The sequence below is a fragment of the Sitophilus oryzae genome, unplaced genomic scaffold, assembly GCF_002938485.1.
Source record: "Sitophilus oryzae breed Bouriz unplaced genomic scaffold, Soryzae_2.0 scaffold_1977_pilon_pilon, whole genome shotgun sequence".
NCBI classification, from domain to species: Eukaryota; Metazoa; Arthropoda; class Insecta; order Coleoptera; family Curculionidae; genus Sitophilus; species Sitophilus oryzae.
Genome location: NW_022146698.1, coordinates 1,385,923 through 1,401,739, shown reverse-complemented (window position 1 = coordinate 1,401,739; position 15,817 = coordinate 1,385,923). Strand labels below are relative to the sequence as shown.

At 30.6% G+C, this 15,817-nt stretch overlaps 1 protein-coding gene across 1 annotated transcript; it reads right to left on the bottom strand.

Moving 5' to 3' along the window:
* Positions 1 to 706: 706 nt before the first annotated feature.
* On the bottom strand, positions 707 to 1,910 carry LOC115883790. The gene is made up of 2 exons (XM_030902197.1): positions 1,211 to 1,910; positions 707 to 1,149 (listed from the first exon to the last, which is right to left on the bottom strand). The coding sequence occupies exons 1-2, from the start codon at positions 1,406 to 1,408 to the stop codon at positions 940 to 942; spliced, it is 408 nt and encodes a 135-aa protein (XP_030758057.1). The 5' UTR covers positions 1,409 to 1,910; the 3' UTR covers positions 707 to 939.
* Between the last annotated feature and the right edge of the window lie 13,907 nt (positions 1,911 to 15,817).

The window sequence follows — 15,817 nt, the reverse complement described above, 5'->3', positions numbered from 1 at the left end:
TTTTATTTGTTATGAATAGGTTACCTTGTATGTCGTAGTAGTACTCATCTAGTTTAAAACAAAATTGTTGTTGATTTTTTTAGTATATATGTAGAGTCCTTCTCTAATTCTTCTTCTAATAATTTGTTCCGATATTTGTATGGACATTTAACTTGTATAATGGCGTCTTCCCCAACAAGGCCATCTGGCTAGATCCAATGTAGCCACATGCATCTAACCAAAGTCCAGTCTTTTTTACTTCTAGACCAGTGGCCTCTTGGAATTGTAGGGTGGCTTCATTTTCATTAGAAAGGCCATATTGTATGGCTGCAACGCCTTGAAGGTTGTATGTTCCTATAAAACTATCAGTAATTAATTCAAATATTTTTTTTTTCTGTAATGATTCCAGGTTCAAATTTAGTTACATCTAACGTATCTATCAAAGCACTGTCCATCAAGAGCAGGGATGACATATAACAATTTTTTTTATATTAAAAATCATTATCTTTTATCTAAAATGACAACATCTCTGTCACTATAATTTATATTCTCTAGTTGGATAGACAACAGATAACACACATATAACACATACCTGTTAACTTTTTGAAAAGCGAAGGTGGATATTTATTACGTTTTGTTGCTGTCAACACTGCCCCAAAATACTCGCTGTGAGACGGTTCTTCCTTGATGTTAGCCACTTCTCATTTAGGGATTGACCTATAGTTAACTGGCATAGTTCTCGAATTTGGTCCTATGACACTTGCATTTCCTTTTTGAAAAACTCAATTTTATTTTCTGCATTGCAATATTCAGCAGAAAATAAAAATTCTTCTACATCTTTTACCAATGTTGGTGTATTTTCAGGTTCAGGTCTTAGTAACCAACTAAAACCTAGAGTGGTTCTATAGCTTTGTAGGCCCTCACGAAATTGAGCCAATTCGCCATCTGTTAAATTTCTATTCACAGATGTGTGACTTTTCTCCTTGTATATATCTGATACCGTTTTACGTCTTCCTCTTTTGGTTTCCTCGCAGTCCAGCGACATTCAGTATCTGTAACTGATATGTTATAATGTCCATATATACATAAAGCAGCAACATGATGACATAAGTACTGGCCTCTAGGGCAATTACATTCTGATTTTCGAATGGAATCTTCATTAAGCTCTACCTATAAATATGAAAAATAACAGTTAGTTTTTGAATTATTATTTACAAATATTATAATTTACTTGGACATTATCAACACGATCTCTCATACTAGCATGTATTTCGCCTTTTAATAACCCTAAGTTTGCCACAAAATGGAAACTTTTTATATGGTTCGATTCCACCGCATTCTCTCCTCTCGAAATAAGCTTTATCTCATCAGCACCCGAAAAATAGTTCATAATGGAACTGAATTTTAGAACATGTTTCACGGAAGCCATGGTTCATCTAAAATAAAATGAATATTTGCCAAAAACAGTAAACAATACTATCATGAAAAAGCATTCTAACCTAACTTTATTTAAAAAGCAATTTTAATCTATTTGAATAAAGTAATAAACTAATTCTACTTTGCAAAAAGTTTATCACTTAATGTATCTACAAAATATTAAAAATTACCTGTTTGATCTCTTCTAATTTTTCAAAAAAATACACAAATTCAAAAAGCTTATGGCAGAACACGTTTCGACACAACAATTGACAGTACTTTGTTTTGTTTGGAACTAAATCGTCACAAAAATGGCTGCCCTGACGTCACAGTTACGCGGTCCATTAAACTGGTATTGCCAAAAACCCAATAATTACATAATTTTAAAAATAATAATTTCCAAGTAATCTAGATCACTTAGATCAGTTAATTTTTAGTAAACAAAACCACAAATTATATTTTGGTAGTATGCCGCTAGTGCCGCCATTCCGAATTTTAGTGTAATGATTTTAAAGTATTTTATGTGTGTTTTTCTAAAAATTTTACAGATTTTCACGAATTTTAAGTGCAATAGAGGATAGAAACAATAAATTGATAGCCTAAATAGTGCAATATATTACATCTGTTAATATTAATCTAGTTCATTTAGAACTAGCCAAATTTATTTGAGGTTAGACAAATTTATATCTTTTTCAAAATTTTTGGTTTGGTAAAAAAGTGTATGGCCAAATTTCCACACGCTTATGCAAGCTTAGTTCAGCTCTGAAAAAGAAAGATGACAAACTGAAAATGTTGAATAATTTATACAACACCGGGAAATTCAATTTCATCAATGAAAATTTAAATATAGTTGCTAAGGAATTTCTTAACTCTCAATTAAGAAATTGTAGTAAAAACCAAATGCGCGAAGATGGACTGATCAGGATAAGGCTTTTGCTTTATCAATGTATAACAGAAGTCCAAGGTTGTATAAATATTTACAACAATATTTTCACTTGTCTTCTTCAAGAACTCTAAAATCCGTTTTATCAAAAATTCCTTTTGATACTGGTATTAATCCAGCAGTTTTACAGCATTTAAAAATTCAGTCAGAGAAAATGAAAAGTGCAGACCGCTGTTGCACATTAATTTTTGATGAAATTTTTATCACTTCAGGACTTCTTTATGAACAATTTAAACAATATATATATCTGGTTTTAGTAATAAATTAGCTAATCATGTACTGGTTTTTATGATTCGAGGAGTAAGGAAACAATGGAAGATGTGATTGCTTATTATTTCATTAGTAATACAGTTTCAACAAGCAATCTAAAGTTGTTAATTCAGGAAATAATTACCAAACTCCAACAGATTGGACTTACTGTAGTGGCCACAGTTTGTGACCAGGGGCGGACAAATTTCGCTGCTGTAAACCAGCTTTGCCAAGAAACAAATTCTGATAAAAGTCCACATTACGTCTTAATTAACAATCAGATATATTTTATGTGCCTCATGTGTTAAAAAAAAGACATGCAATGCTTTATTAAAACGTGCAATTCAATTTGGAACTTCAGAACATTTCAATTTTTCTGATTCGTACGTGAAAATAAAAGTTAAAGTTGCTGCTGCTCAACTTAGTAGCTCTGTAGCTAGTGCTTTTAGTAGCTAGAGGCTTTTGTAAAGTTTTCAGTTTTACCATCGGATGTAATTTATACTGCAGAATTTGTAAAAACAATTGACGATTTATTTAATTCACTTAATAGTTCATTCCCTTTTTCTCCTGTGTACAAACCATTTAAATCTGCAGTATCTCAGAGTTCTCCTCATATGGAATGTTGGTCAAAGTTAGTGACAAAAATGGATGAGTGGAAACTAATTGATCTTCAAACAAACACCAATATTACCAACAGATATTCATTTCTCAAAGGTTGGTTCGATCAGTTGCTTTCCTCTGGAATAATTTAAAGAATGTAGATGGATTAATTACTTGAATGTCAGAAGTTTGAATCAAGATCCACTAGAGAACCTATTTTCTAATATCAGACATGGGGCAACTAACGCCAACCCACATGCCATCAGTTTACTGCAGCACTTAAAACTGTTGTAGTAAATAAATTATTTTAATCATCAAATATCTGTAGTAATTGCTAAGCTGATATGTGTACACCCTTAGATGATCTTTTGGGTCTGATACGCTTTGCAGATAACTCTCCATTAACCTATGATATTTCAATAGATTCTACACAAGATATTATTTCAATGGATTTTCAAACCTCAGACCTTGATAATTATCCTCCAGAAGATTGTCAGGGACTGGCTTATTTTGTAGGTTGGGTGTTAAAACGCATTAACATTTCTGATTGTAATATCTATGAAAATTTACTATTTTCACAGATAATTACAAACCGACATATGTTTACATCCTTTAAAGAATATGTAAGTTCCCAGAGACTGAAGTATCCAAGTGATTATACAATTTCTCTGATTCAAAATATAACAAATTGTTTGAAGAAGTTTCTTCATGAAAATGGCTTCCAGCGAAATCTGGAAGATCAGTTGAGATTTTATTTAAACAAATTGTTAATATCAAACAGGGAAGTTGTACAATACATGATATTAAAAGTTTGATTTTAGTACAGTTGTCGTACATCATTTTTAATTCATAAATATCACCATACACGAAAAATAATTTCTGATGGCCATTCTCAAAAAATGAAACGACTTAAAATGTCCTAAATATGTATGTATATTTGTTTATTTATTTATTTATGTCTAATATTTCTGTTATGTTCGTAAATATTTTATATACATATACATGCAACGCTACCAATACGAAGCCCCCTTCATCACGCGGACACGTCGAAGCCTGGTAGGCTCGTTTGGCGAGGCAAGAGGCGGACCTGTGTCGAATTTAATTCGGCTGGAATATTTTCTTGTTTTGACGGCGTACATCGGCCGGGCGTCATGTTGCTCGGTAGCGGGAAGCCCGGCGTTGTTACCGTATCTTTTATTTTTATTCTTTCCTACTTAAATCATGTAAGTAATATTTATTTAATGTAATTTGATGATTTTTATGACTCATGTGATATCAAAATATTTTATTTTTCAATAGTAGTAAAATGGCATTAACTATACATCGTATTTTTAAACATTTCTAATAACTATCGCAGAATGACTCACTGTTTTGATTAAACTTTTTAGCAGGTTTTCTATTTGTGTATTTAATAATTGTCTTTTATTTTTTTACAACAAATGGTTAGAAATAGTAGCCTAAATTAAAAAAAAATGTTAATCTATAGTGTCATAACAGACTTATTTCCAGGTTGAAGTTAAACTTTTTTAAATAGAATGCTATACCGGGTGCGTCTCAAAAGTGGCTCAACCCCTATATTTTTTTTTCAGATAAAAAGCACACACCAAACATTCACTCTTCGTTCAATAAATCAATAAAGAAAGCAACAATTTGCAAATTGGGACGTTAGGCTTTCATATATTCCTTGTGTTCTTTTTTTTTCTCCATTCTGATAGCAATACACCCGAAAATTAAAAAAAATGGTTATTCCGATTATACAAATCTATGTATATTTTTCCTATATAGAAGGATGCGATTAATAAGTGATAATCAATTAAGTGATTATCGCTTGGTGGCCATATTGTAATTGTCATTTTTTGAAATATTAATTCGGAAGTCATTTCTGTCAGTTCCACAAAATATCCCGTCAATTCTTATCACAAAATGGCAAAAGATCTTTAAGATAAGAAGGATATACATATGTACTATATTTCGTTGTATAATCTTTTGAATATAACTCGATATTTCGGATTTAATATGTCTAGTAAAAATTTTGCTAACGGATGGCATGGAGAATTTATACTGTAAGGTCTAAAAGGTATACCCTGTATGTGTATTTTCGGTAAACCGTATAAATGAGGTGGTTTACTGTAATGGGGTGTTAATAATGTTCGTTGTAAGTCTGTTAATATGTTTGTATTTGTATAAAGTTCTGTATATTTTTCTTTCAATAGTTGGTGTTGGGTCTTTTGAAAGTTTTGTGTAACTACCATTATTTATAAGATCTGTAATTTTGTTATTATATTCGTATAAATCTATAATTACTGTAGCATTACCTTTGTCTGCTTGTAATATTTTAATTGTTTTGTCTGTTTTTAAATGTTTAATAACTAACCTTTCTTCTCTATTAATATTAGGTTTAAACTTAATAGGTCTTTCTAGAATAATTTTTGATCTAACACGATATTCATCCGCGTGTTCTAAAGGTAATTTTTGTGCTATATTTTCAATAGCAGAATTTTTTGGTAAGATGAATCCGCCACATAGGTATAGACATTTTTTACGGTATGATATTTTAGCAGCCAGATACGGAGGGCAACTATTATATATTATCTTGTGAAATATTACAGTCGAGTGCATCCTTCGTCTTTCTTTCATAGATATCCATTTTGCTTCCTTTAATTTGTATGATATTGGGGAGAATTTCCTAATACCTGTACCTCAGACAGGAATTCTGCACTTTCTGAATCCTATTTATGTTGTTTTGGTCGAGACAGGGACCATACACCGTATCAGCATAATTGAAATATGAAAGAACGACAGTCCGTCAGTCTAATTTTTAATGAAATCGGTAAAAAGTGTCGATGTGGATAAAGCATTTTTACTTTTGAATATGCTTGCTTAATACATTTAGTAATATGGGGCTCAAATCTTAAATTTTTATCAAACACCAACCCCAAATTTCTAACTACTTCAACTATTTTTAGAATGTTGTTTCCTATTTTTAATATAAAATTATCATAGGCTGATTCGGAAGCTCTACCAAAAAGCATATAGCATGATTTGTTGGCATTAATTTCAAGTTGATGCTTGTGGGAAAATTCACACAATTTCTCCAAATCATTGTTAACGGACTCTACGGCTACACTAATATCATTGGGATAGAAGGAGTACAGAAGTTGAGTGTCATCGGCATAAAGCTGTATAGAGCAATTATTAACCCAATCAGATATCCTGCATATATATATGCTGAAGAAGAGCGGTCCCAATATAGATCCCTGTGGTACACCATTTGTGATGTATTTGCTACATGATTTGCCTTTATCAGTGATAACATACTGTTTCCGATTTTTCAAGTAAGTTTTTAATAATTGAATTGATTGTTCAGAAAAACCCAGGTGTTGAAATAGAAATTAAAATATTATGATTAATTTTATCAAAAGCCTTTGTATAATCTAACTGATTTTTTTCCGTTATCAAGAGCTCTGAAAATATCATCTGTAATGTTTAATAGTGATGTTGTACAACTGAAACCCTTACGGAACCCAGACTGATTATTTGGTAGCAAGTTGTATTGATCCAAATACTTTTTAATTTGCTCATTCATTATATATATATACATATATATATATAATACTATATATAATAAATGAATAATAATATAATTCCTCACAGTTACTGGATGAAAATGAAATATTCCCTGAACATTTGGGTGCAAGTTTTGTCTGTAGTGTTCTAAAACATTGGTGTCTGCCGAATTTTGATTCTTTGAGTACTCTAAAAATGTATCATTGATTTTGTTTGGTTCGTTTAGAATATCAGGAATAGCGGAATTATTTGCTTTAAAAATTACTGATTAAGATTTTTTAAACTATTCCATAGTACTTTAGAATTATTTCCGTTTAGTCTGACCAAAGTTTCCAAATATATTTTTTTTTCTCATTACCTATAGCGATGTTGGTTTGATTTCTTAATTGGCAATAGTATTCCCAATGAGACCCGTTTCCAGTTTTCCCATATCTTTTGTATGCTCTATCTTTCAATTTAATTAAAATTCGAATTGTATCAGTGAACCATGGTTTATTTTTATTTTTCACTTTACCTGTCCTCTCTGGTGCCAAAACATCAAAAATATTCATCAAAGTTTTATTAAGAAATTCTATTTTCTGGTTAACATTCGATAAATAAATAAGCCTATCAAAATCAGTAAAGTTTAAAAAATGATTAAGTAAATCTCTATCAATGGATTTTAAATTTCGGTAAGAAACTGTTCTATTGTTCTTGACTACTAAAATTTCAAATGTACAGCATACAAGAACATGGTCAGAAACTCCTGATCCTAAGTCTCACAAGTAACAACCTAAGTATCACAAGTAAAATTATCTTCATCTGCGGAAATTATTATATGGTCAATAAGCGTAATACTGGTATTGGTAGTTCTAGTTGGTGATAAAACTATCTGCTTTAAATTAAATGCATCTAAGCAAACAATATATTTTTCCGAATATGAGTTTATTTCCAATATAATTATATTCATATCACCAGCGCAAATAACATTTGTCAATGAAAATTGTGAAAGCCGGTCTTCAAGTGTTTCTATAAAATTATTAAAATTTATGAAGCCAGGAGATCTATAAAGTGACCCAAAAGAATACGTCTGATTTCTTATAAAAATTCTATTCCATATCTCCTCCAACACATTCTCACAGTTTAATAGGAGTTGCGTATATTTTATATTCTTATTCACATACAAACCCACTCCACCTTTATGCTTCTTTATGCAAAAAATCATAACCCTCAATTTGAAAACAATCATCCAATGCACCCTCCCGCATCCTTGTCTCTGACAAACCTAACAAGTCATATTTATAAGTAGAAAGGAGTTCTTTTACATCTGCGAAATGTCCCGATAAAGTCCTCACATTAAAAAAGGCAAAAAAGTTTCATTCTGATAGACTAATTAGTTCTTAAAAATATGTTTCAGATATTGACTATTATTAATCCAATTTCATAAATTAATGATAAAACAGTGCATATATTCTCTTAAAAAAAGAAAAAAAATTATATATCAAAAGGCAAGTATTTCAAAAGTATTAAAAGAGAGTGATCATATAAAAAAAATTACAATATAAATAAAGAAAACAGAAATAAAATATAACAATAGTAGGGTAGTCTACCTTAACAAAATTTCATTTTGGTGGCTCCTCCCATATTAATTCTAATTTAATTCTGAAACATCGTCCTCGTTCTGAAGCAGAGTTATTCTACCTTTATAATTCACATAAATTTTGCAGCGGGAAGTCCATACAGAATGTTTGTCAAATTTTTCCTTGGCAAGACAAAGGGTTTCATATTTACTTTTTACCAGGTCTTCAGTCAGGACTATATTTGTTCCTTTCAAGCGTTTGTTTTTTATGAGTATATAATATTCTTCTGAGTAACATTGGAAAGTCTTACTACGACTGGTCTAATCTTGTCTTTATTATATTTACCAGAACGATAGCAATGTTCAATTTCAAATGTATTAACGTCAAGCTTGTCACGAAAAATTGTGCTAATATCATCTTTTAGCTTCTTATTATCACCTTCCTTAACACCATAAAGTTGAGATCTTTTTGTATGTTGTTCAAGTTCATCTAATTTCGTTTTTATGCCATCTCGCTCCTGCTCAACTTTGTTTTCCAAATCTGTTGTTTTTTCAGTTAGCATATTCAAGGTAGCGCCAATTTTAACCAGTACTACATCAGCGCGCGCGAGTTTTTATGCCAGATTATCAAGGACATTGAGATCGGCAAAAAAATCCTTTATTATTTCTTTTGAGACGTATTTAACAATAGATTTCAATTCGGTTTTTTGCCTCTCGGTAAATTCCATGTTTATCGATTGAGAATTTTGATATATAAAATAATTAAATCCACTAATTTCACTACTTAACAGTGATATTTTCTCTTGAAAAATTTAATACACTAACTAATATTTATACTTACTTTGACCATGCAAAGTTTAATATATATTTTCGTAAACAAATTCGAGATATATTTTTTATGGAGCCACAAATGAACGTGTTTACTCTACCGTACCAAACATACGTACATCTTCTTGGGAGAGGCCAACCATCTGCCCAATATGTTTTCAAGATGTTGTTACACATTTCCCTAGGCATCTCACGAGACACCATGCGAAGGATCCTGAAGTTAAACGGATGATTGAAATGAAACCAAAGAGCAATTAAATATAGTTACGGCATTTAGGAAGCGGGGTATTTTATTTTAAAAGAAGAACAAAACATTTCAAATCCTGTCCGAACATCCAGGGACCCTAGCGCTGACTATTTTGTATGCACATATTGCTTAGAATTCTACAGCAAAAAATTATTGCATAAACATGTTAAGGTTTGCAAAAATAAACCTCAAGATATCACTAATCCAGGAAAAATTGTCTGGGAAAGTTCCAAACGTTTATGGCATTGAAAAATAATGAATTGCTAAAATCATCTCGTTTAAAAAATGTGATTCAGTTAGCAATGTTGCAAAGAGTGACCCATTGATATGCATGTATGGAGAAATACTTCTAGCCAAACGCAAGAGGCAACAGATTACAACTTTAATTTCAAATAAAATACGAGAAATGACAAAGCTGTTAATGGCGGTAAGATCTATGCACGAAAATATAAAAGGTCTTTTTGAGGTGCTTAGCCCCGAAATGTTTTCAACATTAGTAGGAGCAGCAAAAATCATAACTGGCTATGATAATTAAAAAAATCTTTTCGGGCACCCTCACTGGCCTTACATATGGATACAAATTTAAAAATTGTTTGTAACGTTGCTTATAACAGTAAATAACAGTATTAGAGAGAAAGCAGATTCATAATATGCATTGGGATAATAATATAATATAATAATAATAGCTCCCGTATATAGCGTTTAACGCCTTAGGAGTAGCAAGGTACAGCTTGCCATACTAGAGCCGTTCGGTATACAAGGAAGGTAATGTGGCTAGCACTACGCTTCAACCGCCTATTATTACCTCAGGATTGTGAATCCCAAGTACTCATTTAAGGCTGAGTCGACCTAGGTATCCAAACTATTTTTATTTTAATAAAAATAGTCGGCTGATGAAATGCCGGGTGTGGGAATCGAATCCACTACCTTCAGATTGGTAGACGAGAGCCTGTACCTCTACGCCACCGGGCACCTTAATAATACAGATGAAAAAAAAACGTGATATAAAGGATCTAAAGAGGCTTATTGAAGACCATTGGTGTAACGAAATTTCAAGTTTAGCTCTAAAAGACTTGAAAGAAAAACAGTGACTTGAAAGAAAAACCCAACCCACTGCCATTAGCAGAAGATATATTGCTATTCAAGAAATATATCGAAGAAACCTGTGAGAACGCTTATAGGCTAATCCTAAGCGAAACCAATTTGAAAGAAAGTTTTAAAAAACTGACAGAGTGCTTATTACCACAAACGATAATGTTCAATGGAAAACGAATAGGTGATGTCCAATACTTAAAAAATGAAACATATGACAGAGAGCATTCGTCAACAACTCAAAAAGTATTTTCTGAATCGTTAACGGCCCTAGAAAAAATATTATGCGAAAAATTTAAAAGGGTTGTTACAGATGGGAAAGGCTCAAAGCCAATCCCTATTCTATTTTCTATCCAGACGCAAAAATACATAAGTAGTTTATTAAATACTACAAAAACAACTGACATAGTTCCTAAATCCAAACCTTATTTATTTGCATACCCAGACTCCAAGGAAAAATATATAAGGGGAGATTATGTCATGAGGGTACTGGCGAAAAATTCTAGGGCTAAGCATCCGTCTCTTCTGACTTCTACCAGATTCCGAATCAATTTCTATGACGTATTACCTAAAATGTCATACGCTGTCAAATCATAGAACAGATACAAATCAGAAATTTCACTGATGGGATTTCCGTTGTCAAGATTTAATTTTTTATTTTATATGCGCGCAGAGGGATCAAAACCATGCGCAAGTTTTTTGTGAGGTTGCCAAGTTAACCCATAATTCTCAGTACTTGAAAAATATATTTTTATATTATAATCCCACGGCTACATTTCTTCAGTCATTTAGCATTTCTTTCACGACATAAGTGACGCAAGTATACAAGAATTACCGAATATACATAATTATGAGGAATTTGATATATTTGGAAAATTAAAGTATGCCTAAAAATTAACATTATTATTACGAAAAACGCGGCATGGCAACGTCCCTTGAGTGATGCATTTTGCGACGTAGTACGAAATGTAACAAAAATGTACCTCATTTTCTGTACAAAAAAGTTAAAAAATATTATCATTGAAATATTTAAACCAAAACAATTGAAATTGATTTTAGAATAAATAAAACCAACGGACATCGTCAATTTTGCACTCTATTTTGCTTTACTGCTAAATATAAAAAATTTATTACTGCAATGGTAATTAAAGATTCAGGAATTTCTTTGTTAAAATCTGACAAGTGACAACGTTGCTCAACATTTCTAACCTAAAAATATGAATGTCATATGAACGGGCGGAAAAGTAAATTAAAATAATTTTAATTTACTTTGTGGTGTTTGTGATATTTTGTGACTATATTTGTTTGACAATTTTGTTTATAAGGTTCCCGGTTGTTTAAGCAATACGGAGGCTGATATGGGTCTTAGCTTCTTTTCATTCCCATTGGATCCAAAAAGGTACATAAATATTTTTATCTACACAATAAGGAATGTTTCCTCTAGAATTTTAAACAATCTAGTAAGATTTTTTAGAAATTCTAATGTTTTTGACAGACTCATGCAGAAAAAAGTCGAAGCAGATTTAAATGCTCTTTCAAACTATATTAGGGTTTCCTATACCTATCTGGCTCAGATATAGAATAAAAAGCGATTTTTCAATAAAATGGCAATCAAGATGGCTGGTGTCGCCATGGCAATTTGCTAGTGAGAGTATACCGTAAAACGGGGTAACTTCGACAGCGGGGGTAACTTCGACATGTATATTATAATGCTTTTTTTTTCAGGTTTTTGTTGTTTTCAAATGTTTTTGTCGAGGTTTTTGTGGTGTTTCAGGTAATCCAAAGTTTTTTCTATTGTTTTTGTTTTCTTTAATAATTTTTTTGTATTATAATTTTGTTTTATTTATTTACTTTTATTATTATTTTTTTTTAGTTTGCTTTAGTTTTTCTCTTTGTTTCACTCTTTTTTAATTAACTTTTGTTGAAGATGCCGCGCACCTACGTCAAAAAGTGGATCAAGTGTGTCACCTGTGGAAAGTGGGTTTGTGGATATTGCAACGGTGGTTCCAAACAAGTGAGATACGAATGTCCTCCATGTTTCGACGATGATTAAAATTTCGTTCCTAGTGTTTGCTTTGTTTTTACGTTTTAAAGTTTTAAGTGTTGTGTATTTATGTTTTTTACTTTGTTCAATGAATTTTAGTTAAGTTAAAATAAAGTCTTTTAAGTTCTGTTAGTTCAGATGCAAAATGTGCTAGGTAAGGTATACCAAAGTTTCTGAAAATAGATGACTGTATTTTTTGTTTCGTTTGTCTAATTTAGGCCTGAAACTATTTCCTAATGTTTCTAGTTAATAATTCATAATGACTTTTTTTTGTCGAAGTTGCACCGGAGACGTCAACTTCGACTTCATGTAGAATTTAGCATGGTGTCAAGTTATCCCAGATACAGAATAACTTCGACACCAAATAAACTAAAAAAGTAGAAGGAGGGGTGGGGGGGAGTTGTTTGATCGGCTATGAAGAAAAATACCTTCAATTGTTACGACGACACATAAGTCACGGTTCTCAAGATAATAGTTTTCTTCACAAAGCACGAAATACAGCTGAAACCTGTCGAAGTTACCCCGTTTCGTATAATCATCTATTAAATAACGAAAAATATTTTAATAAATTCTAGATGTTCTGATTGGGTTAAGAACTGCAACAGACAGGATTTTAGAGCAAAATCACCTGTAGATTTCCATAGAGGGTATAGAGCTTGTAGAAAACAACCTACCATGTTTGCGGGAATGTCTCAAAGCCGTCTAAAGAAATTTGCTGTTCCAACTTTATTTATGTCAGGTGGGTTCATAAGCATTGTTATTCATTTTACTTGTTTTTTTTCAAATCATCAGTTGCTTGTTTATCTGCACAATCGATTTATACACTTGCACAAACGAACATTTAAATAAACAAAAATTGTTTATAGATAGGCACTTAGAAAATCCAGTTTCAGTCTATTCGTGGTGGTTCTGTGGAATATTTTCAATATTTTTATGACAAATACTATATTACTGAAAAACAAAAACTTTTGACAATAACATTTAGCTTTCAATTTTGCCTCTTAAAATTGTGTTTGTGTTATGCTCAAAAAAATTAAACAAATATATTTTTGTAGACAATTCCATGATGGAAGTTGAAGCTACTATTCCTGCTGTTCCTGTTACATCTGAAGGTGAGTAAAATACTATTTTTTTTAAACACAATGCAATAGGGTATAGAATTCCAGTTTTTAATAAATATTTTATTTTATGTTTTCAGCTGTTTCAGAATCTACTTCACCAGATGTAATTGCTATTCCATCAACATCCAAGGAAGTTACATCTGAAGGTGAGTAAAATACTTTATAAACACAAGGCTAAATACAGGGTGGCGCACCTCATTCGCTTCGGTTGATTATACGAAAACGTAAAGATATAGAAACAAAATATTTTATGGGTATATGTGGAAAGACAATGTACTTAATTTAAAATTATTTTGAAATGTACAGGGTGTGTCAGAACTAAGATCCATACTATATTATATATATACATATATATATATATATATATATATATATATATATATATATATATATATATATATATATATATATATATATATATATATATATATATATATATATATATATATATATACATATATATAACAGTGGAAGGGTAGTCTTGGCCGACTAGTTAACAATAGAACCAGACCAACAGTTTTTCTTTTTTCAAACTCACATTGCACACAAGGTACGATTTTTTATTGATATGTAAGTTAATATAAAGTTAACAATTATCTCCATATTGCTTGGTATTAGTAATAAATGAGTTTTCATTAAATTTTGCCCTTACGACTAGGCCGTTACCCCAATTCAAAATTCTGGTTCTATTATATATATATATATATATATATATATATATATATATATATATATATATATATATATATATATATATATATATATATATATATATATATATATATATATATATATATATATATATATATATATACCCAAAGTTATATTTTTTCTTATGGAACGGTATTTTATTTCATTTTTGGATTCTTGGACATAAAATAAGGTATTTATTATAAGGGTTTAATATGTTTAAAAGCTTTGGTTTTTGAGATATTTAAAGACATTTAAATATGCATGTTATAATAACAGTTTGTCAACACCCTGTACATTAATTTTTAGGAGTTAATTCTTGTGCTGACTTTGAAGCCAGAGAACTAAACTTTACTAAAAAAATTTATTGCATCCTTGAATGTATACAGGGGTATCAAAAATTGCTGGTCTATTTTAAATATTTACTTTACATAAAAACTTCGTTATTTCAAATACAACACTATGTATTTTTTAAAATAAGTCGAAGCAGAGTTAAATGCTCTTTCAAACTATATTAGGCTTTCCTATACCAATCTAGCTCAGATTTTGAATAAAGAGCGACTTTTCAATAAAATGGCAATCAAGATGGCAGGTGTCATCATGGCAATTTGCTAGTTAGTAGCTCTTTTCAAAATCGACTTTAGTTTATGGACTTTATTTAAATTCATAACAGTTTATTTTTATTTAATTTACCTCCAATAGTTTAATAAGTATTTATTATTTTATCAAGAAAAATAAAGTAGTTCTTTGATTTATATTACGATGACTGGTAGATATATTGGATTATCTATAAAAGAGCCAATTAAGGCAAATTCATTTTCTTCACTTCCAACAACAGGTTTCTGTCTAGTAGGTTTCTACATCTTTCCGTTGTCGTACAATCAACTGAGGCGAATGAGGTGTGCTACCCTGTATAAATCTGTATTTCTATACTAATATAGGGTATAGAATTCCAGTTTTCGATAAATATTTTTTTAGGTAGTTTGTTTTTTTAATATTTAGAGAAGATCAATATTTCAAATAGATAAATAATATTTTTTTATTTCTTGTTTGTATAGATTTTTCACAACAGACACCTACATCCCTTAGTGCAGACAGTCCAAAAAAACCTGGGTTAAGGTTACAAATTAGAAGTTTGAAAAGAACGTTGGAATTTCATCCGAAGACTGACAAAACAAATGTTACAAATGAAGACTTTATAGATTTCTGTAAGGAACACTTCTCTTCGTCAATGGCTAATTTAATAAAAATACAGATTTTCTTCACAATTTAGATATTTTTAATTAGTAAGTAAGTTTAGTTACATCATAAATATTTCTCTATTCGTTTTTTAATTTTTCATTTGTATTAATACATTTTAGGATCATTTACATTTAAGTAATTGTATTAGATTTTGTACTTAATATCACATTGCTAGGATTATATGTATAATTTTTGCATATTTATAATAACAAATAAAATGTTATTTAATTTCAGTGAAATT